General features: G+C 41.0%; 1 protein-coding gene across 3 annotated transcripts in view; it reads left to right on the top strand.

Annotated features, from left to right (window-relative positions):
• The window catches only part of LOC126095281 (protein broad-minded-like), a 263,464-nt gene that overhangs the window by 101,823 nt on the left and 140,323 nt on the right, over window positions 1–21,318 (top strand). For all 3 annotated transcript variants that reach the window (XM_049910039.1, XM_049910040.1, XM_049910041.1), the window contains one exon: window positions 11,927–12,129. In XM_049910039.1, the coding sequence (XP_049765996.1) occupies window positions 11,927–12,129 (203 nt within the window). The remainder of the gene's footprint in view (window positions 1–11,926; window positions 12,130–21,318) is intronic.

Genomic DNA, 21,318 nt, shown 5'->3' with positions numbered 1-21,318 from the left:
CAGAGCCCCAGTTGTCACCACTTTTGAAGAGGTCATCTACATTCAAAACCAATGGAGAGTCACTCCTGTTAGTTCAACAGCCTGAGATAAGTTGCAGAACACACACCAGAGTAGTGTGCAAGGTATCATCAAGTAAGCAATCCAACCCAAGTGCAATTTTTGCTGTGTCAGAGCCCAGACAGTTACTAACAGTCTGAAGAGTAAACAGCCTAAATCAAACCCATAGTGGTAACCAAATGAATAGACAGATCACTGCATAACCACTGCTACTGAATTAGAACTGACTCAGACTGGAGCTTATAAGCAGGATTCTGTTAGGCATGGTCCGTCTGCTTAGCTGGGTGGTAATGTGCTCACCTTCCATGCAAGTGAGCCTGGGTTTGATTCCCTGTCGGGTTGGAGATTTTCTCCTCTCGGAGATTGGGTGTTGTGTTGTACTCATCATCATTTCATTCTTATCACCAGCGCACAAGCCGCCCAATGTGGCATCGACTGAAGTAAGACTTGCACTTGGTGGCCGAACTTCCCCGGATGGGGCCTCCCAGCCAGCGATGCCATAAGCTCATTTCATTTTGTAGGCATGGCCTTGTAAGAGGATGCTCCTGGTGCCATCTGTGTGTGGCACCATGGCAGTCAACAGTAATGTGGCACAGCTATTTGGTTTCCATAATGATGTCAGGTGGCAACACTACATCTACCAGCTTAATAAAAACCAAATTTCATTTATGCCAATCTCATCACTGTGCTGGGGTGAGCATCTTTCACTCTTCCCTGGAAAAAAAGACCAATAAATAATTTACAGAAACATAAAAGGGAGGCACCAAGTTTCCATCTAGAGAGCTTTGTAGACCTGTGTCTCAGGGTATTCATGTGATTGAGCAAGCACTGAGGTTATAGCTACTGTGAGGAGAATACTGACTGCTCCAGGGCATTATGTATGAACAGTGAAGATTCCTGTATGCATGTATCAATTTTTTTTCTTCAAGGTTGTCATGGTGTCAATGAATAAAAACTGAAACAGCAGATTGAAAAATAATTGAAATGTAGCTAGAATCAAGCAATGTAAACAATATAAGGAAAAGATAGATTGCTACTCATTGTGAAGATGACCTGTTGAGTTGCAGACAGGCACACCAAAAGGACAGTTACACATTAAGGTTGCAGAACCCAAAGCCTTCTCTGAAAAATGAAACACATACACATTCATTCACACAAGCAGACACACCTCACACACAAATAACTGGCATATACAGCAGCTTGGACCGGAATACAGCTGTCATGTGGAATGGAAATAGCAATCTGTAGGGGATGGCAAGGAGAAGGGATGGATAGCAGGGTATGGGGCACAGGAGGGAGGGGGAGAGGGAAGCACTTTCTGGCAGGGAGCGCAGGGACTCGAATACCAACAGGTGCAGTGTTATGTGGGGCAGTGAAGTGATGAAGGATGAAGGACAGGGTGGGGGGGTGGGGTGGGGGGAGTGGTGAGTGAAAAAGGAGAGGGTGGGCAGTGGGAAAGATAGGAGGGTGTGTTGGCAGAGAATAGCACAGAAAGACATTGAGGGAAGAAGAAAAGAGAGGAAGTGATAGGACAGAGGGGGCAGAAACTGTTGGGTGGAGGTATCGGAACAGTAGGTTTCTGTAGGTTGAGGCTGGGATAATTTCAGGAGTGGAGAATGTGTTGCAAGGATAACTCCCACCTCCACAGTTCAGAAAAGCTGATGGTCGAGGGAAGAGTCCAGAGGCTCGGGTAGTGATACAGCCATTGAAACCAAGCATGTTATATTCAGCTGCATGTTCTGCTCAAGGTGTTCTACTTTGCTCTTGGCCACAGCTTAGTGGTGGCCGTTCATACTGGTGGACATCTGGTTGGCAGTCATACCAATATAAAAAGCTATGCAATGATTGCAGCAGAACTAGTATACACAGTGTGTCCCAGACCCATTAGGACGGCTTGTGTAAAATTCCTAACTCCAATGCTATCTTTGGATGAATTGTTGCACTACAATTCATGAAGTTTCAACAACAGCCTTGTAGAATGTCAGAGCACTAGCATTGCTGCAGTAGGTGTCCTGGTCGCAAATGTAACAGTATGTACCCGACACTTATCAGAAAATGGTGACGGAGCAGTGAGGCAACATCAAGTTTTGTGTAACATTTTGTGTTTGAGGTTGAGAATTTATTGAATTCAGCTAGAATACTGAGAGGCAGGTTCCTGGTCACTTTGTCTCAACAAAGCCCCGGCCCACAAAGTGAAGATTATGCACAAGTTTCTGGCCAGCAACTGGATCACAGTGCTGATCACTCACTATAGTCACCAAAGTTGAACCCTGCCAAATTTGTGTTGTTCGCCAAATTGAAGCTGGCACTGTTACAATGTAGTGAAGGACATCCAAGAAAACTTTACTGCAGTACTAAATGAAGTTCCAAAACAGGACTGCAGTGACTGTTTGAAAACACTTTTAAAACAATTTCAGCTGTGTGCTGAGTCAGGGGGAGACTAGTAGATTTTATTTTTAATAGCCACGGTCATAAAGCAACTAACTGTTATGACATGGCTGCTTCAATGGCTCTGTGGGCTATGATAAGCCTGTGCCAAGACTGGAATAGGGAGTGGTGAGTGGGTAGATTGGTCAGATCTTGCACCCAGGTGTTCCACAGGAATAATATCCTTGTGGAAAAGGGCTGGATGGTGAGTGGCATAGTGATGGACTAGACTGTTGGGGAGGTTGGGAGGACAATGGAGCACCACTTTAAGAGGAGTGGGAAAGATCTTGGATAGGATGCCTCTCATTTCAGGACATCATGATAGATATTCAAAGTCCTGATGAAGGATGTGGTTCAGTTGTTCCTATCTGGGATGGTCTTGGGTGGCAGAGATGACACTCCTTTTTAGATGCTTCTTTGAGGTGGTGGAAGGATTGGAAGTGTCTGTATAAATGGCATGGGAGAACTGTCAGCATCCTGCACAAGAGAGTTCTTGTTACTGCAGATATGAAATCTCCAGGTAGCCAGGCTGTTTTGGAAGGATGTTTAGGTGTGAAAGGGATGACAGCTGTTGATATGCAGGTACTATTGGCAGTTGTGGGCTTAATGTGGACAGAGTTGTGGATGGAGCCATCAGAGAGAAGGAGGTCAATGTCCAGGAAAGTGACAAGCTGGGTTGAAGAGGATTATATGAAATGGACAGGAAAGAAGGAGTTGAGGTTGTGAAGGAATGGGGATGAGGTGTCTTGGCCAGGGTTCCAGATAATGAAGATATGATCAGTGAATCAGAACCATACTAGGGGTTTGGCATTTTGGGAAACTAAGAATATCTCCTCTAAATGGCCCATTAACTAGTTGGTGTTGGATGAAGCTATGCGTGTGCCCATGGCTGTGCCGTGGATTTGTTTGTATATCTTCCCTTCAAAGAAGAAGTATTTGTGAGTTAGAAAAAAATTAGTATGGTGTATAAGGAATGAGGTGATGTGTTTAGAATATGAAGGTATTGGGAAAGGTAGTGTTCAATAGAGGTAAGACCATGGGCATGATGGATGGCGATGAGTATGGAGGTGCCATTAACAGTGGTGAGTAGGGATACAGGAGACATAGGGATGGGGATGGTAGAGATTCAGTGAAGGAAGTGGTTGGTATCATTGACAAGGGAGGTTTCATTATGGGCAACTGGTTGGAGACATTGATCAATGAGTGCCAAAATTCTTTTAGTGGAGGGACAATAACTAGATACAGTGGGGCATCCAGGATAGTTGAGTTTGTGGATTTTAAGGAGCATGTAGGTGGGTATGTGGGCTGTCGTACCGGTGAGGCGAGAAACTGATACAGGAGGGATGTTCTAGAAAGGCCCTAATGCTTTAAACAGGGATTGGAAGCTATGTTGGACTTCTGGGTTAGGATCACTCTGGTAGATGTTATAGGTAGAGGAGTCAGGTAATTGGCAGAGACCTTCTGCCAGGTAGTTACTGCAGTTCATAATGCAGGTAGGATGATTAGGTCAACATTTGTTTTGAGGTTATGTATGGCTGTCATTTCTTCTTTTGAAAGGTTGATGTTCTGATGAAGGGATGTAGGGGATGATGGAGAGGCCAAGTTGGAGGTAAGGAATTCCTGGAAGGTGACCAGAAGGTGGTTAGGTGGGAGATGGGAAAGATAATGATCAGATAGTGATATGAACTGGGGGAGACAGTGTTCAGTATTGAGATTCGGTTGGCTTTGATTCGAGAGAGTGTTGGCAAAGAAGTTTTTCCATTGCAGGGGTCTTTCACATCATCATCATCATCATCATCATCAGTGTTCTGCTAAAAGGCCAGTTTTCACATGGTAGTTCTCCAGGCAGTCCCATCTTCTGCCGTCCTCTTCAGGTCTGCATAATTTCCCCTTCCCTTTATGTCATCTTGTATCTCCTTCTTCCTCTCAGTTTTCTCCCACAAACCTATCCTTCCAAAGCATCTGCTAGCAAGTGCTCCCTTCTCAATGAATGTCCCAGCCAGTTCTTTTTCCTTTCTCTTACAACCTTCATCAGACATCTTCTCTCACCCACCCTTTCCAATACTCTTTCATTACTCACTCTTTCCATCCAGCTTATTCTCTTCACTCTCCTCCACATCTACATCTCAAATGCTTCTAACCTTTTTTCATCCTTTTGTCTCAGCATCCATGTTTCTGCCCCATATAGTGCCACAATCCAGACAAAACATTTGCCAAGCCTTTTCCTTAGACCTCTATCTAATTTGCCACATAAAAGTCTATTCTTTCTGTTGACTGCCTCCTTCACTATGGAATTTGAGTTTTCACCTCGTGGTGACATCTCAAGTCTTCAGTTATTGTGCTCCCAAGATATTTAAATGCTCTTACTTGGCTAATGGTAGATTGTCCTATTTTAATATTGGATAGTCTGCATCTTGTACTGATGACCATACTCTTTGTTTTTGCAGTGTTTATTTGCATCCCATATTCCACACAAGCTTCATTCAGATCTTTCAGCAAGTTATTCACTGTCCACTCGCTTTCTGCCACTAATATCATGTCATCAGCAAATCTTATACATTCTATTCTCTTTACACCAATACATATTCCTCTTTTCCCACCTAAGCCTTTAGCAATAATCTCTTCAATGTATGCATTAAACAACAGTGGGGAAAGACAACAACCTTGTACAACACTTCGTCCATTGCTGCTTCCTTCTGACATTTCATTTCCAATACTTATCCTTACTTTCTGGTGTAAATATAAGTTCTGTATCAGTGATCTCTCTTTCCAGTCTACTCCTTTCCTCTTCAAAATATCCATCAGCTTGTTCCACTGAACTCTGTCAAAAGCTTTTTCTAAATCTATAAAAACAGCAAAGATTTCTCTACCTTTTTCCATATATCTTTCCCCTATAGTTCTTAACAGGCCAATAGTATCTCTTGTTCCTTTTCCTCTTCTAAATCTGAACTGCTCCTCTCCTTCCATCCAGCTTGCCATATAGCCTTCTATTCAACACCTTCAGCAAGACTTTAGCTGCATGCGAAATTCGACTGATGGTCCTATGCTCTTCACAATTTTTAGTGTTTCTCTTTTTCTCTATTGGTATCATAACTGTTGCGAGGAAGTCCTCAGGCCATTCCCCTTTGTCGTATATCTTGTTACAGACATAGACTATTTCTTTTCTTGCCTTGTTTCCCAGATTCTTCAACAGTTCTGCTGGCAAATCATCAATTTCACATGCCTTCCTGTTCTTCATCTCCTTCAGCATCTTTTCTACTTCTCCTTCCAAGATGATGAATCCCTTTCCATCTTCCAGCACATATTGCTCCTCTTCAACCTTAATTTCATGTTGTATTTCATCCCCCTTGTACAGACAGTCAGTGTATTCTTGCCATCTGTTCAAAACATTCTGTAGTTCTTCTGCAAGAGTACCATCCGCTCTTTCTATTTCCATGTTATTCCTCTTTCTTTTACATTCAAAAACTATCTCACTAGCCAGTCTATACTTTCCCTCTTTCTCCATTTTCTCTGTTTGTTGCATATCTGTTTTGTCCATTTTTACCTTGCTTTTTCAGTTTCTCTTCTTAGTTCATTATTCAGTTTCCTGTACCACTTTTTGAATTCTTCAGTTTCTACATTTTTCCACTTTCTCCACTCGTCCATCTTTTTCAATATGTTTTCTGTTATCCATTCTTTCCTGGTACTTTGGGATACTCTAATTCCTAGTACTTCTTTGGCAGAGTCCTTGAGTCCTTCCCTCATTTTTATCCATTTGTAATTAACACTTTCAATCAACACTACCTCTTTCCCATTTTTCCATAAACCTGTTTTCCAAATCTGATGCCCTTCCTACCTCTTTGAGTCTTTCTATGTTTAGGCTTTCTTTTGCTTTACCTCTCCAGACTTTTTTCAACTTCACTTGTATTTCTCCCACTACTAGGTTGTGGTCTGAATTTATATCTGCTCCTGGATAAGCTTTGGCATTCTTCAAACAGTTCCTAAACTTTTTTTGTATCAGGATGTAGTCCAACTGATATCTTTCCCTATTAAAATTTGATGTCCATGTGTAACATCTCCTTTTGTGGTGTTCAAATAATGTGTTACCCACTGCTAATGAATTTTCCTTGCAGAAACTAATTAGTCATTCACCTCTCTCATTTCCTATTCCTAATCCAAATTTTCCTACTGTATCTTCATCTCTTCCTTCACAAATCCAAAATAATTAAAGTCATGTGCAGGGCTAAATGTGAGACATTTGGATAGGACTGAATCTTCCACACAGCAGAAGGTTCTGCTGCAAAGACTAACAATAATAATATGGGAATGTTTCAACTTTGGATTTGGTGGAGTGTCGGTAGGGAGTTTTGGGGGATACAGAAAGGAAAAAAAGGTCAGTGAGGCAGGCTCAGGGTGCTGTGAGGAGTTGACAAGGAGGAATGCTGTGGTTGCGGAAGGGGTGGGATAGTGGTACCCTGAAATGGCAGTAGGATGTCAGCAGGTTGGATAACTTATGAAGTATGTGTCTGGAATGCTCCTCCAGGTGCTGCATAGCAAGGGCTTCAATTTCAGATATGTGTTGTATGTAGTAGGTATTGCACAGTAGCAGTATCTTGCAGAGGGAGCTGATGTGGTTCTGGGATGCCTGTGCAATGGAGATGCATTTTTGCAGTACCAGGCTTTTGTGGGTCAGGGACTGGCAGAATGAAAAGGCAACAATCATTGTGAAAGGAGGATTGGGATCCAAAGAAACAAATTTTTATGGTTAGGTCATTTGGGGAAATTCCATGGTTTAGGCAGCATTTGAGAAACAGGGTATGGGCTGGGTTTAAATAGGGAAAGTGATACTTTTCTGAACTGATGCAGAAATATGGCCCAGTAGTCTGTTGCGGCAGCAGTTCTATAGGTGAAATGGGAATGACATGAAAGTGGGCAAAGGAAGGTGTTAGATGGTTGTGAGGGAACTACGGCATAACTGCAGTGAGAAGACCTGCCTTGCTGATTATCCTGAGGGTCCTACCAAGGCCTCTGCAAACAGCCACTAGCCCCAGATGTAGACTGTCCCATTTACCCACACATCCCCAATCCTTCCACAACCCCAAAGAAGCATTTGATAGGAGTGCCCCTTTCACCACCGAGTGCCACACCAGATTCAAACAACTGAACCACATCCTTTGCCAGGCTGACTATCTTCATGCCCTAAAATGAGACAGACCCTTCCCAAGATCCTCCCCAAGATCCTTCCCACCCCTCCTAAAGTGGTGTTCCGTCACCACCCCAACCTCCACAACATCCTAGTCCATTCCTATGGCACTCCCAATCCCAGTCCTTTGCCACAGGCACCTCTGCTGCAATCACTCTACAGCTTCTTATTTGGTATAATTACCAACCAGCTGTCCACCAGTATGAACAGCTGCCGTCAAACAGTGGCCAAGATCACAGTATGCCACCCTGTGGCACAACGTACAGCTGAACATAATGTGCTTTTTTCAATGGCTGCTTCACAACTTGAGCCAGTTGGATTCTCCCTTCCAACACCAGATTTTCTGAACTGCAGAGATGGGAGTTATCCTTACAACATGTTCTCCACACTTGAAATTATCCCACCCTCAATCTTCACTATCCTACTGTACCCACACTCTCCGCCCAACAATTTCCACTGTCCTCTGTCATAGCATCTCCTCCCTGTTCTCATTCTCCTACCCTCTTTGTGTGTCGCCCTCTGCCAATACATCCTCCCAGCTTTCCCCTTGACCACTGCTCTCCATTCCAAAATTAATTTTGTTCTGAATTTTATGTTACAATAAGAGTTTTGATTTAAATAAGCCATCTTGATGAAGAAACTGCAAAAACAGCTAAATAATCAGTATCATACATAAAAGTGTTAATTAACCATATGCCAATTAATTTAAGATGTTCCTACCATGTCATGTAAATTACTTTAAGAATTTCTATGGGTTATTTTCCTAAATTTACCATTAATATAATAGCTACATCTGTTTACATGTCAACAATGTGACTGGAATAGGAAAAAATTACTGTTAGTTAACTGAAATGAGCTTTAGCAAAACTAGTTACTTGAAATCATTTAAATTAATTAGCAAATTATTCTAATATAATTTAGCAAATCTGGACCTGGTCTTATACTAGGAATTACAGAATGACAGCTATATGTTATGGCATATCACTAACTAACACTAATGATAACTAAGAAAGCAAAAAAAAAAAAAAAAAGTCCTTTAAGGAGGCAAATAACAAAACAACATGGAAATGGATCCCAGCTTGCTTTGCTACATAAACCCCTGATTGAATTGACGAGATAGGTATTGAAAACAGCTAACTGGAAAATTCAGTGCCCCAAAAACAAAGCATGTATAATATACATAAGCTTACACAAAGTATGGTACATATACAGGGTGTCCCAGCTATCTTGTCCACCCAAAATATCTCTGGAACAATAACAGCTATTGGAAAACGACTTTCACCGGTATCAATGTAGGGCTGGGGCCCATGAATGTACATATTTGGAAACATTCTAAAACGAAAGCATATGTGTTTTTTAACACAAACTTATGTTTTTTAAATGGACCTCCTATATTTTTTCTTCAGCAATCCATAGCATGACAAAGCACGTACACAATGGCATTGATTGCATCACAATATTCCCATTACATCCAGAGATATTGAGACGTGAAGTTGACGCTCGAAACACCCGACATGCGCTGCTAGCGCACGTCCTGAGGCTCAGGCATGAAGGCATGAACCCCATGCTGCCTGTAATCGTGCAGCAGACCATATTATTCGTTTCGGACCTCTTGATAAGTATGGAAGTGTGATTACGCATGTGAATCACATCGCAGTTACGGGCAGCATGGGGTTCATGCCTGAGCCTCAGGACATGCGCTAGCAGCACATGTCGGGTGTTTCAAGCGTCAACTTCGCATCTTAATATCTCGGGATGTAATGGGAATATTGCGATGCAATCAACGCCATTGTGTTGTCATGCTATGGATTGCTGAAGGAAAAATATAGGAGATCCATTTAAAAAAACATAAGTTTGTGTTAAAAACACATATGCTTTCGTTTTAGAATGTTTCCAAATATGAACATTCATGGGCCCCAGCCCTACATTGGTACTGGTGAAAGTCGTTTTCCAATAGCTGTTATTGTTCCAGAGATATTTTGGGTGGACAAGATAGCTGGGACACCCTGTATAGAAAACTTTTTTTTAACAAAAATACAACATATGCTTTTGACATTAATCTGGTTATTGGAACTGGGCATAAAACCTCAATATTAAGAGCTTCAGATTGAATATTATACAGTCACATAAAAGTTCACACATCGCATTTGCAAAAGAAGTTCATCAGAAATCCTTGATGTCCCGTTGTAACTGTTACTGTGCCTTTACCGAAAGAATTCCGACACTTATTGACCAATGCCTGCAACCAGTTGCCCATAATGTAACCTCCCATGTCAATGATACCAATCACTTCCTTCATCAACTCTCCACCATCTCACATCCTGGATCCCTAATCATCAGTGTTGATGTGGCTTACCTATACACTAATGTCCCTCATACCCATGGTCTTATCCCTATTGAATGCAACCTTCCCCAACATCCTTCAGACTCCAAACATACTACCTCATTCCTCATACACCATACTGACTTTTTCATAACTCACAAATACTTACCCTTTGAAGAGGAGATATATAAACAAATCCATGGCACAGCCATGGCCACCCACATAGCTTCCTCCTATGCCAACCTGTTTATGGGCCATCTAGAGGAGGAGACCTTCCTAGTCTCACAAAGTGCCAAATTCCTAGTATGGTTCTGATTCACTGATGATATCTTCATAATCTGGACTCATGGACAATACACCCTATCCTCATTCCTTCACAACCTAAACACCTTCTTCCCCATCTACTTCATCCTGTCCTCTTCAACCCCACATGCCACCTTCCTGGACATTGACTTCCTTCTCTCTTATGGCTCCATCCACACCTCTGCCCACATTAAATCCACCAACCACCAACAGTACCTGCATTGCAACTGCTGTCATCCCTTCCACAGCAAAAAAGCCTCCAATACAGTATGCTCTGCAGAGGACATCATATTTGCAGTGATTAGAACTCCCTTGCCTTGCACAGTATACTGAGGGTCTCATCAAGGCCTTCCCAAACAGGCATTACTGCCTCAGATGTAGTCTGCAAACAGATATCCACAATCCTCCCATCCCCCCAAAGAAGCAGCTACAAAGGAGTGCCACCTTTGCCATCCATTACCACCCCAGACAGGAGCAACTGAACCACATGCTTCATCAGTGCTTTGATTACCTACCACCATGTTCTGAAATAAGGGCATCCTACCCCTCCTAAAGTGGTGTTCTGCCATCCACTTAACATCATCAACTGTCTAGTATACTGCTATGCCACTCTCAGTCCCAACCCTTAACCTCAGGGAGGAAGACCCAGGTGCAAGTGCTGCCCGGTCCACCCATGCAGCACTTCCTATTCCAGTCCTGTCACAGGTTTGTCCTGCTCTATCAGAAGCTGTGCCACCTGTGAAAGCAGCCACATCATATATCAGCTCTGCTGTAATCACTGCACAGCCTTTTGCATTGGTATGACTACCAACTAGCTGTCCACCAATATGAACAGTCATGGCTGAACTGTGGCCAAGATCAAAGTAGACCCCTGTGGCACAACATGCAGCTGGACAGAAATTGCTTGATTTCAATGTCTGCTTCACATTCCTGGTCTTGTTGATCCTCAGTTCCACTACCAGCTTTTCTGAACTGCAGAGATGAGTTGTCCTTACAACACATTCTCCACTTTGACAACCATCCGAGCCTCAACCTACAGTAATCTACTGTCCATCCACCCTCCATCCAACAGTTTCTGTCCCTCTGTCTTGTCACTTCCTCCCTACTCTTGTCCCATCACCCTCTTTGTGTGCCGCCCTCTGCCTATGCATCTGCCCATTTATTGCTCCTTGCCCCCCCCCCCCCCCCTCCCCCCTCCTGCCCTATCCCATCCTCATGTCCCTGCCACACAGCCTCCCAATGTTGTGCTTGTTAGCAGTTTAATCCCTGCATGCTCTGGCAGACAACACTCTTCCCTCCACCCACGAATATCCTGGCATACCTTGCCTTTCCCCACCTTCTCCAGATTGCTGCTTCTGTTCTACGTGACAGCTGGATTCTTGTCTGAGATGCTATAGGTGGCAGTCATGTATGCATTAGGTATGCTTGCTTGTATGAATAAATATGTGTTTTGTGTGTGTGTGTGTGTGTGTGTGTGTGTGTGTGTGTGTGTGTGTGTGTGAGACAGAGAGAGAGAGAGAGAGAGAGAGAGAGAGAGAATGTCTTTTTAATAAACATATATTTTTATTCACTTATTTGTAAGGTACATCTAACTGATTAGTCAGAGATAAGTTTGTGAAATGTGTCAATTACAGGAGCAAAAGGCATCTTGGATGTACCACCAGAAAAATTAGAGACAGTGCCAGAAGATAATGTATTTCCATACAAGCAAATATCAGAGTTAATTTCTCTGGAAGATAGAACAGAACCTTGGCATAGTTTATGCTTGTGGATGTTACAAGGATTAAATGCAAATCTAGACGTTTGTTTGCATATAGAAACAAATTTTGGGATAGAGGTAAGACGAATTGTTGTAAGTATTTATGATTTTCCAAATCTGTATTGAATAGAGTCATTTTATTATATTTCATCTCATCATCATTCTTGTAATGTGCTTATTACACTTAGATGGAGGACAAACATAAACTCGAACTGTTCCTATATTTTACTTACAGTAGAACATTCATTATTCAGGAACATATAATGTGTGTTTTTTATTGTCAAGGATGGAATGGGAAGTCCTGGGTTTCTTATTATCTGAGGTTCTTTTTTATCTTACTGTTCAACTTTTATAAGATTTGGTGTGATTGTTTTGTAGACATTTATCATATCAGTTCAGTTGTATGTACATGTTCTTAATGGCATTTGTTCTCAGAGAAAATTCGGTCATGCTGCCATTCTGCACTGGATGGTAAGACAATGTCTGTACTTACACCAGTATTTTCTGTGGGAAAAATAAATAGTTAAAAAGGAAATACATAGTAGCTTCACTTTTTGAAAAGTTAGAAGCTATAAAAATACAATAATATGAAGTTGTTAAGGCTTTCATGGCCACCTCTTGTTGTATTACCTGTTGGAACTCGTTTTGGTATCTTCAGGCAGCAGTTATTTATTAGTTTTTCTGACATTCACCCATAAAAATGGCTAGCACTGTCAAAAATTCACTCCTCTGTTGCTGGTGGTGGACTGAATTCACGCATGCAGATGGATGTTATATGCACTTGTCACATCAGCTTATGCCTTCCAGGTCATTACCACTGTAGATTCTCCTTCTTGCTTGCAACAGTAGTTTCTGCAGCAGGAGAATCTAGACTCCATTTATCTTGAGACTTTTCTGGTTCTTTTGAAACTGTTGTCAAGTTTTTGAATTTTGAAGGTCTCTCTTCACAAATCTGTAGGCTAGTTCTACCCCACAGCAAGACCCTGCATATAAATGAATTTTATAATGTGTAAAATAATGTAAATTTCTGGATGAAAAAGAATGCAAAATAAGGGAAAGGCGATCACTTACCTATAGAAGAAAGAAACATGCAATAGAAAACAGTTAATACAAGCTTTCAAGCTTTTTCTAATATGAGTACATACATTCATATGTGACTGTGCACACTCTTCCAGAAAAAGAAAAAGAGCTTGAGAGCAAGTGTTAACTCTTTTCTGTTTAATGTTTCTGTGTGCCACATAACAATTCACTATAGGTAAGTGACTACCTTTCTCTTAGTCTACGAATTTTAGAATGTGGTCTGTCTCACACAGTGCATACTCCACCAATGTTGATTTCTCCACCTGTTCCAACCTGCAGTGCCATTTATGTTCAGTGATCCTGGTATTGCTGGATCATCTGGTCATTCCAACATAGATGTTTCCGTGTGTACATGGCATGTGGTAAACTCCTGATATGGCAAGTGGGTCCCATTTGTCCTTATTGAATCTAAGACCTCCGAAATTCTTGGTTACCATGTTTGCACAGTATATGGCCAATTCTATTTGTCACTCTGGGGATGTATGGCAGAAAATTCATGCCTGACATTTCTTTTACTGATGTGTAACTTCACTGGGCATTAGGTTTTTTGAGGCTCCTTATATCCCTGATGGATTACCCATTGTACCTCTGAACATTATGAGCATAATGATCACACCTCTTTTGTGGCTCAGTTGGTGACTTGGAAGTTCATGCTGGTATTGGTTTGTATCATTCCTTGTAACCAGCGTATTGAGAAAGAGTAGCATTCTTGTATTTTTCTGTCTCCATAGAAAATTGGCACAAAGACTGTTCAGATGTGTTAGGAAGCCATGGAAATGTTCTTCACCATGACTCAACATGTCAAAAGTGACGTACCTGCACTACTCTATACGTTTACAAGGTATCAAATCCAGTGTTTATCTTTCAAAATGCTTCATGAAGAAATTGGTAAAACAATTTCTTTCTGCACAATTGATCAACTATACATCCATTTTCACTCTGAGATAGTTGCTTGAAAAGACCGGTAATATGATAAAGACATCTACAGTCTGTTCATCTGTTTTCAGTGCGCATACAACAGCATCCACAGAAATAGCCTGTACAGTGCACTGTGTGTCTTCAGAATTCCTGAGAAGCTTGTAATAATGGTGCAAACATATATGAATGGGTCAAGGGCAGCAGTGCTTTTCTGAGGTGTCACTTCAGAAATGTTTGAAACTGAGACAGGTCTCAGACATGGGGATGTTCTCTCATGTGTTCTGTTCAGTGTCATCTTAGAGAAAGTAATAAGGAAATGTAGGTAACAGGAATGGGCTGGTGTACAGATGGATGGTAATTTTAATTGTTGTGCATATACAGATGGTATAATACTACTAAGTGAATGAAATTATTAGTTGAAAGAAATGTACCAGAAAATGATCATCTACACACAGAAGGTTTGGTTAAAAGTGAATCAAGACAAAACAGAGTAAAAGCAGTTAAGAAGAAGACAAGAGCATGGATAATTTCTTGATATAGGTGGCATGAGGCTCAATAGAGTTCGCCACTTTGGATACCTGGGATTTTGGTTTACCAGTAAATACAGCATAGAAGTGTATATCAAGGAAAGAATAGCAGTGCAGATGAATCGCATGTATCACTCAAGGAGACACTCAGCTCAAAATCAATACCAGTGAACACTAAGATGAGAATTTGTAACACAAGGAAATGCCCAGCAGTCATGTATGGAAACGTGGAACATGATAAAATTTGAGAAGGCAAAAAAATTATTATTTGAAAGAAGAGTAATGAAGAATATATGGGGGCTGATATCAGGTAAAGGAGAACAGAGGAGGAGGAGGAGGAGGAGGAAGTGGAAGAATGACAAAATCTACTTCTTGACACAACATCTAATAATCCTACAGAAGTTGAAGAGTAAAAGAATCTAATGGGCAGGCCATGTAGCCTGTATGGCAGCAGAAAGACAGATGAAGAAGGCACTTGAAAGGAAACTGAGCACCAGATGCCCCATAGGATGACCAAGACAGTGGTGGCTGGACAAGCTGGTGAAGGACTTGGCAGCCCTCGGGACTGCAGATATCTGGAAGAACTGAGCACAAAACAGAAAGGAATGGAGGCAGTTTGTGGAAGCAGTGCATGGTTTGCAGGGCATGTTATCATTGGCTATATATGTACATATGTATTTCCTTCTGGCAGCCTGTGTCTACTACATCAGATGGCAATGATTTGTGAAGCAGTCATTTACGTCAGTCATGTTGTGCTCAGTGGCATGTTCTGCCACTGGGTGATCAACTCTGCACTTGGCCACAGTTTGGAAGTTGTCTTTCGTTTTGGGTGGGTAGTTGGTTGGTGGTCATGTCAACATAAAAGGATATGCAAAAGTTACAGCAGACGTGGTATATGACATGACTGTTTTTACAGGTGGCACTGTTTCTGACAGGGTAGGATATGACTGTGATAGGATTGGAATAGGATGTACCAGGTGCATGCATAGGACAGTTCTTGTGTCCTGGTCTTTCACAGAGATATGGTCTATGTGGAAAGGGGTTAGGAGTAGCTTGTGATAATGATAGACCAAGATAATTTGTAGATTGTCTGGGCAGCAGAAACTCACACTGGAAGAGTTAGGAAGGATTGTGGGTAGGATGTTCCTCATTTTTGGGAGCAGTGATTTGTAGCTAATACTCTGTGAAAGGATGTAGTTAAGTTGCTACAGTATGCAGTGATACTGGGTTGTTGGGGTGGTACTTCTTACAAGTACTTAGCAGGGCAGTTGTTGGATGAGGGGCCTGTGGGAGTATGTCAGGAAAAATCAGTTTATGGAATAGATTTGGAGGCTGTTGTGACTCTCTGTGAAGGTCTGGTGACAGGACTGTTTATCACTGCAGATGCACAGACCATGCAAGGCCAGACTACGAAAGGGACATCTTATTGTAAGAGGGATGTACTGTTGATGATGGGTGGGGTAACCTCTCAGTGGCTTTCACTAAGTGTTCTCTTAACAAGTAAACATCACGGTGTGGCATTTAGACTAGTCATAGGAGGTTAAAAAAAACTGGTGGGCATATTACTCTAGCCACCACAAAGAATAAGAGGAAGAAAGAAGAAAAAATATTGCTCAGAGAATATATATGCCAAAATTAAAGTAGTGGGATACTGAACTGATCAGTACATTCTGTTTGATGTTTATAACAAAAGTCACTGGGTATTTACACAGCTAGTACTTGGGGGTAGGAACCAGATGTCAAGAGTTCTGAAGGAGCCTCTGAAGTGGAGCGTATAGTGTTCAGCAGCATGTTCTGCTGCTGGGTGGTGTTAGTCATAATTTTGTGGTGACCATTCAGGCTGAGAGTTGGTTCATAGCCTGCAGCAATAAATACAAATATAAAACACTGAAAAGCTTGTCCATACCCACTTTCACTCAAAAAACAGTGCATCACCATACAAACTAATACAATTGGTCCACAGCAAACACTAGTATCATTAAATTTTAAACAAGCAAAGACTACCTCCTAGCCATACACTACATACACTAAATTAAACATTGTTTTTTATAATTCCTGGATAACAATTTCAAATGGAGTCCATGCAAAGATAAACTAACCAAGATTGCAGTTCACCATAGTCTTGGAGATATCTCTCATTGAACATATTCGCTGCTGCAAATATGGACCACCATCATCTTTAGAATGGAATGACGACAATGAAATTTTGTGCCAGATCGCATCTCAAATCCAAATTTCCTGCTTATTGCAAGTGGTCATCTTACCATTTGGCTATCCGTGCATGACTCATGGCCAGACCCCAACTTCCATATGTCATCATCCATGAATCTCCAACCTGTACTCATACATCCAATATGTATATTCCCATACAGGTGAGACATTTTATTTGAAAGTCACTTGCCCTGTCGTGATGGATAAATATGATATTGCTGTGCCTTTGTTATTCCGAATTACAATACAAAGATTCTTTGAACATGTGTACATGACCAAAGGAACTCAGCATCATAATTTGGAATAACACTGCACTGCAATATTGTATCTATGTGCCACAACTGGGCAGGCAACTTTCAAGTAAAATGTCTCACCTGTACTGGAATATATACATGGTGTCCCATTTATCTTGACCACGCTAAATAACTGTAGTCCAGATGCAAATTACAAAATGTTTCAAGCAAATGTTCTTTAGCTGTCAGGGGGACATCAATCAGCATGATTGCCTTCATTGTAGCTTTGTTTTTTTACAAAGATATTAACAGTGGTATGACTTTTTTAAATAGTGCCTTGAATTTTTTATTCAGTAATTCATTTCCTCTCCTAAAGACCTATTCAAAAATGTATCACAGTGTACCACCATTCACTGAAATACAACATTATTAATTACATAACACAACACTGACTTTGAGCCTGGGATCACAAACATGTCCACTTGCTGGAGTTGTCAGAAAACAAATGAAAACCAAGTAAAAACATAACACAAAATTGACTTTGTCTCTCCTGGACAGTTGCCCAGGAGTAGAACATTCAAAGGTGCTCAAAATGATGATCCTGAATACTGATACACTGGTGCACTCATTGAATGAAAGAATTATTTACTGCTTCCAGTGTTGCCTGCTGAAGAGAATTACAAGCAAGCACGATACATTCCTGCTTCTCCTCTGGAGTTGTTGGAATATCGTGATAGACAATGTCTTTAATGCATCCCCATGGAATTGATGAAGTAAGGGCCAATAATTGTAGTGTCAGATGTTAACTCTCCATAGACACTGATGTTCCACCTGTCTAAGTCATCGTGGGTTGTCGCCGGACCAATAATGCATGTTCCTTGTATTTACCTGTCCTTTGTTTGTGAAGGAACATTCATCGGTAAATAGAACATTGGAGAAGAAGTTCTGGTTGGCGAGAATTTGCTGCTGTGCCCACTGACAGAACAGTACATGATTCTGGAAATCATTCCCATGCAATTCTTGACACAGGTGTACATGGTAAGGATGGAACCGGTGATGTGTAAGAATACAATGTACAGTGGTTTTAGGAATGCCAATCTCATGTTCAAGCTGTCATGTGCTCACATGTGGATTCATAGCAGTGGAAGTGAAAACAGTAACTTTGGTAGCTTCGTCTGTGCGAGTGCTACATCGATTGCATTGTCATGGGTTGAAACTTCCTATTTCCTAACAACAGGATTAAACTACTGTACTAAATATACCCGTACATAAGAAAACAGTATTGCAGTTACTGTTCTGCTATCTTACATTCCCCATAGATGAGTAGCATTTCTACCTTCTCTTCATGTGTGTGCATTCTACTCACACAACTCTTCAACTGATGATGGTTGATGAAATGACAGGTGTGCACTCTACGTATGTTTACATTTGTCCTCTGTCAACGTCCGCACATGGATGTGTTCCATTACCACAAGTACCTGCACTAAGCACTGGGAGTGACAACGTCAATGTTGTGTTATGTAATTAATAAAGTTGTGTTTCAGTGAATGGTACACTGTGAAACATTTTTGAATAGGTCTTTAGGAGATGAAATGAATTACTGAATAAAAAATACAGAATGCCATTTAAAAAGGTCATACCACTGTCCATATCTTTGTAAAAAAACAAAGCTTCAACAAAGGCAATCATGCTGTTTGATGTCCTCCTGACAGCTAAAGAGCATTTGCTTGAAACATTTTGTAATTTGCATCTGGACAAACAGTTATTTAGAGTGGTCAAGATAAATTGGTCACTCTGTATAATGGATGTACGAGTACAGGTTAGAGACACATGGTTGATGCCACATGGGAGTTTCAGTCTGGCCATGAGTCCTGCATGGATAGCCAAATGGTAAGGTGATCACTCACGGTAAGTGGGAAGTCTTGTTTCGACTCCCAGTCTGGCAATAATTTTCATTGTCATCAGTATAATACCTCTCATTGTGTTGAGCTAAAGAAGTGTGTGTCTGCTTATTTCATATATTTGCTCTCCCTGTTGTCATATGAAATTATCTTCTGCAGCAGTGCCACTAAAATAAGTAAATTATTTATTCAGTAGAATCAAGCAGAAAAAATGTTGTAAAATAGATAGCTGAACAACTAGCATAAGTTTTGTTACAGCTCTCAGCATTCTTACACTCACTTTCCAGTGAATTTACTCCTTAATTTTGTTGTTGTTGATAGTAAAAAGCAGTTTCAAATGAACTGTGATATGCAAAATTGTAATACCAAACACAAATGTGTTTTCCATGTAGACTGCCTAAATGTATAGGGTTCAAAGTGGAGTTATGTACTCTGGGGCAAAGATACTAAACAAGCTCCAGCTAGTGTAAAACAGGGCAATTGGTAATTTCCAGAAATATAATGTTGGGATGGGGGCAGGGAAGGGAATAGGTGGGTGGAGGGCAGGGTCTAGCAAAGGTTGAGGCCAGACGGGTCATGGGGACAAAGGATATGTTGTAGGGAGGGTTCCCACCTGCAAAATTAAGAAAGGCTGGGGTTGGTAGGAAGACTCTAGATGACACAGGCTATGATCAGTCATTAAAGTAAAACTCATCATGTTGGGTGATGTGTTCTACAGCTGTGTGTCCCAGCTGTCTCTTGGTCACAGTTTGGCGGTGTCCATTCATGCTGTTAGACAGTTTGTTAGTTGTCATGCCCATGCATAAATTGGCAAAAAATCAGTACATAAAAATATTACCCTGAGTAATGTATCTAAGTGGGAAACAGTTTATTTGACATTTTGAAATATTTGAATACCTCACACATACACATACCTAGAAAATATGCAAAACTTGAGAAATAAGCAAAGGGAAAAAATTAGTTATTGACAGAAGTTGAAGTCAGAACAGATGGAATAATTCCAATGTGCTATATCACAGCACCCCCATATTGTGTTATATAGACAGATAGCTGATTGTATAATCCATTGTGCAACAATTAGCTACAAATTTCTTAATATGCATTGGAAATCAGTTTTCAGATTTTTCATATAGTCTTAATTTTCAATAATAAACATCAAATTGTAAAGCGGCTGGGGCTGGTCATTGCCCTACATACTTAAATATACCAATTTTTTTCACATTAAACAATAGAAACTCCAGGCAAGTACATCAACAGTGTAGGAAAAGACAGGTTGCTATTTACTGTAAACCAGGCACATTAAGTTGCAGACGGGCACAATTAAAAGACAACTACATTTAGCTTTCAGCCACAGCCTTCCTGTGTGTTTGAATGGTGCATGTCTCTCTTTTACTGAGGAAGTCTGTGGCCAAAAGCTTTACGTGTCTTCTAATTGTGCCTGTCTGCAACTTGACCTGTCTTCTTTACTGTAAGAAGCAATCTGTCTTTTTCTACATTGTTAATTTTTTACATTACTTTTATGTAGGTATAGACTATAAATATCTTGGATAAGAACAAAATTTTACAAATAGATAATAATAGCACTTTTTGTACATCTGTCACTCATGATACATCTTGCCTGCAATACATCTTCTTTCACTAGAACCTCTAATCATAGCATTCAACTGTCCACGCTATGGTCCATTTCTAGGTGCTCCTAACTGTCTCCATGACTCCACACATGCTCAAGAACTGATTACAAGAAAAGTGTATGAAAAAGTATCAAAGTTGTGATCTTTAAAGGCATTCAATTATTGGTATTCTCTGTTGCAGTTTCCATGATATGCTGGTTCCAGGTTCATGAGTTAGTGACCCATACATCCTAGCTCAATGGGAGGGCTGCTCCCTTGACTGTAGCCAAGCTCACAGGAGTTTTCAGTTAGGCTTCTCTCCCTTAACCTTTGAGGGTCCTCCATTTCTGTAAGGCAGCAGCTACTGGTTTTGGTTTGCCCCTGGTATTTCATTTCATTGGAACTCACCATATCTCATGAGCATTTCCCTATTCACCACCTGTGGAGGTGCCTGATGGGGGAGCAGTAACCCCTCATGGAAACAACATTTTTAGAACATTCTGAAGAATGAAAATACATATGACAGTGAAACTCAACTGAATGTGGATGGGAAAAGACTCCCACAAGATATGTCAGTTAACACAGAACCACCATCCGAAGAAGAAATTGCTAAAGCAGCACAACAAATAAAAAATGGAAAGCTCCGAGCCTGGACAACATCAGTCCAGAGTTACTCAAAGTAGATCTGTCTATAACAGCAGAAATTTTACGTCCACTCCTTGTAAGATGATTACGGTTACGCAGTGGACACCAAATGAAACAGCTACTCCTTATGTTTCTGATCTAG

This window comes from Schistocerca cancellata, chromosome 8 (genome assembly GCF_023864275.1).
Source record: "Schistocerca cancellata isolate TAMUIC-IGC-003103 chromosome 8, iqSchCanc2.1, whole genome shotgun sequence".
Classification (NCBI taxonomy): Eukaryota; Metazoa; Arthropoda; class Insecta; order Orthoptera; family Acrididae; genus Schistocerca; species Schistocerca cancellata.
The sequence above is the reverse complement of the archived record's forward strand: the minus strand, read 5'-3'. Positions and strand labels throughout refer to the sequence as shown.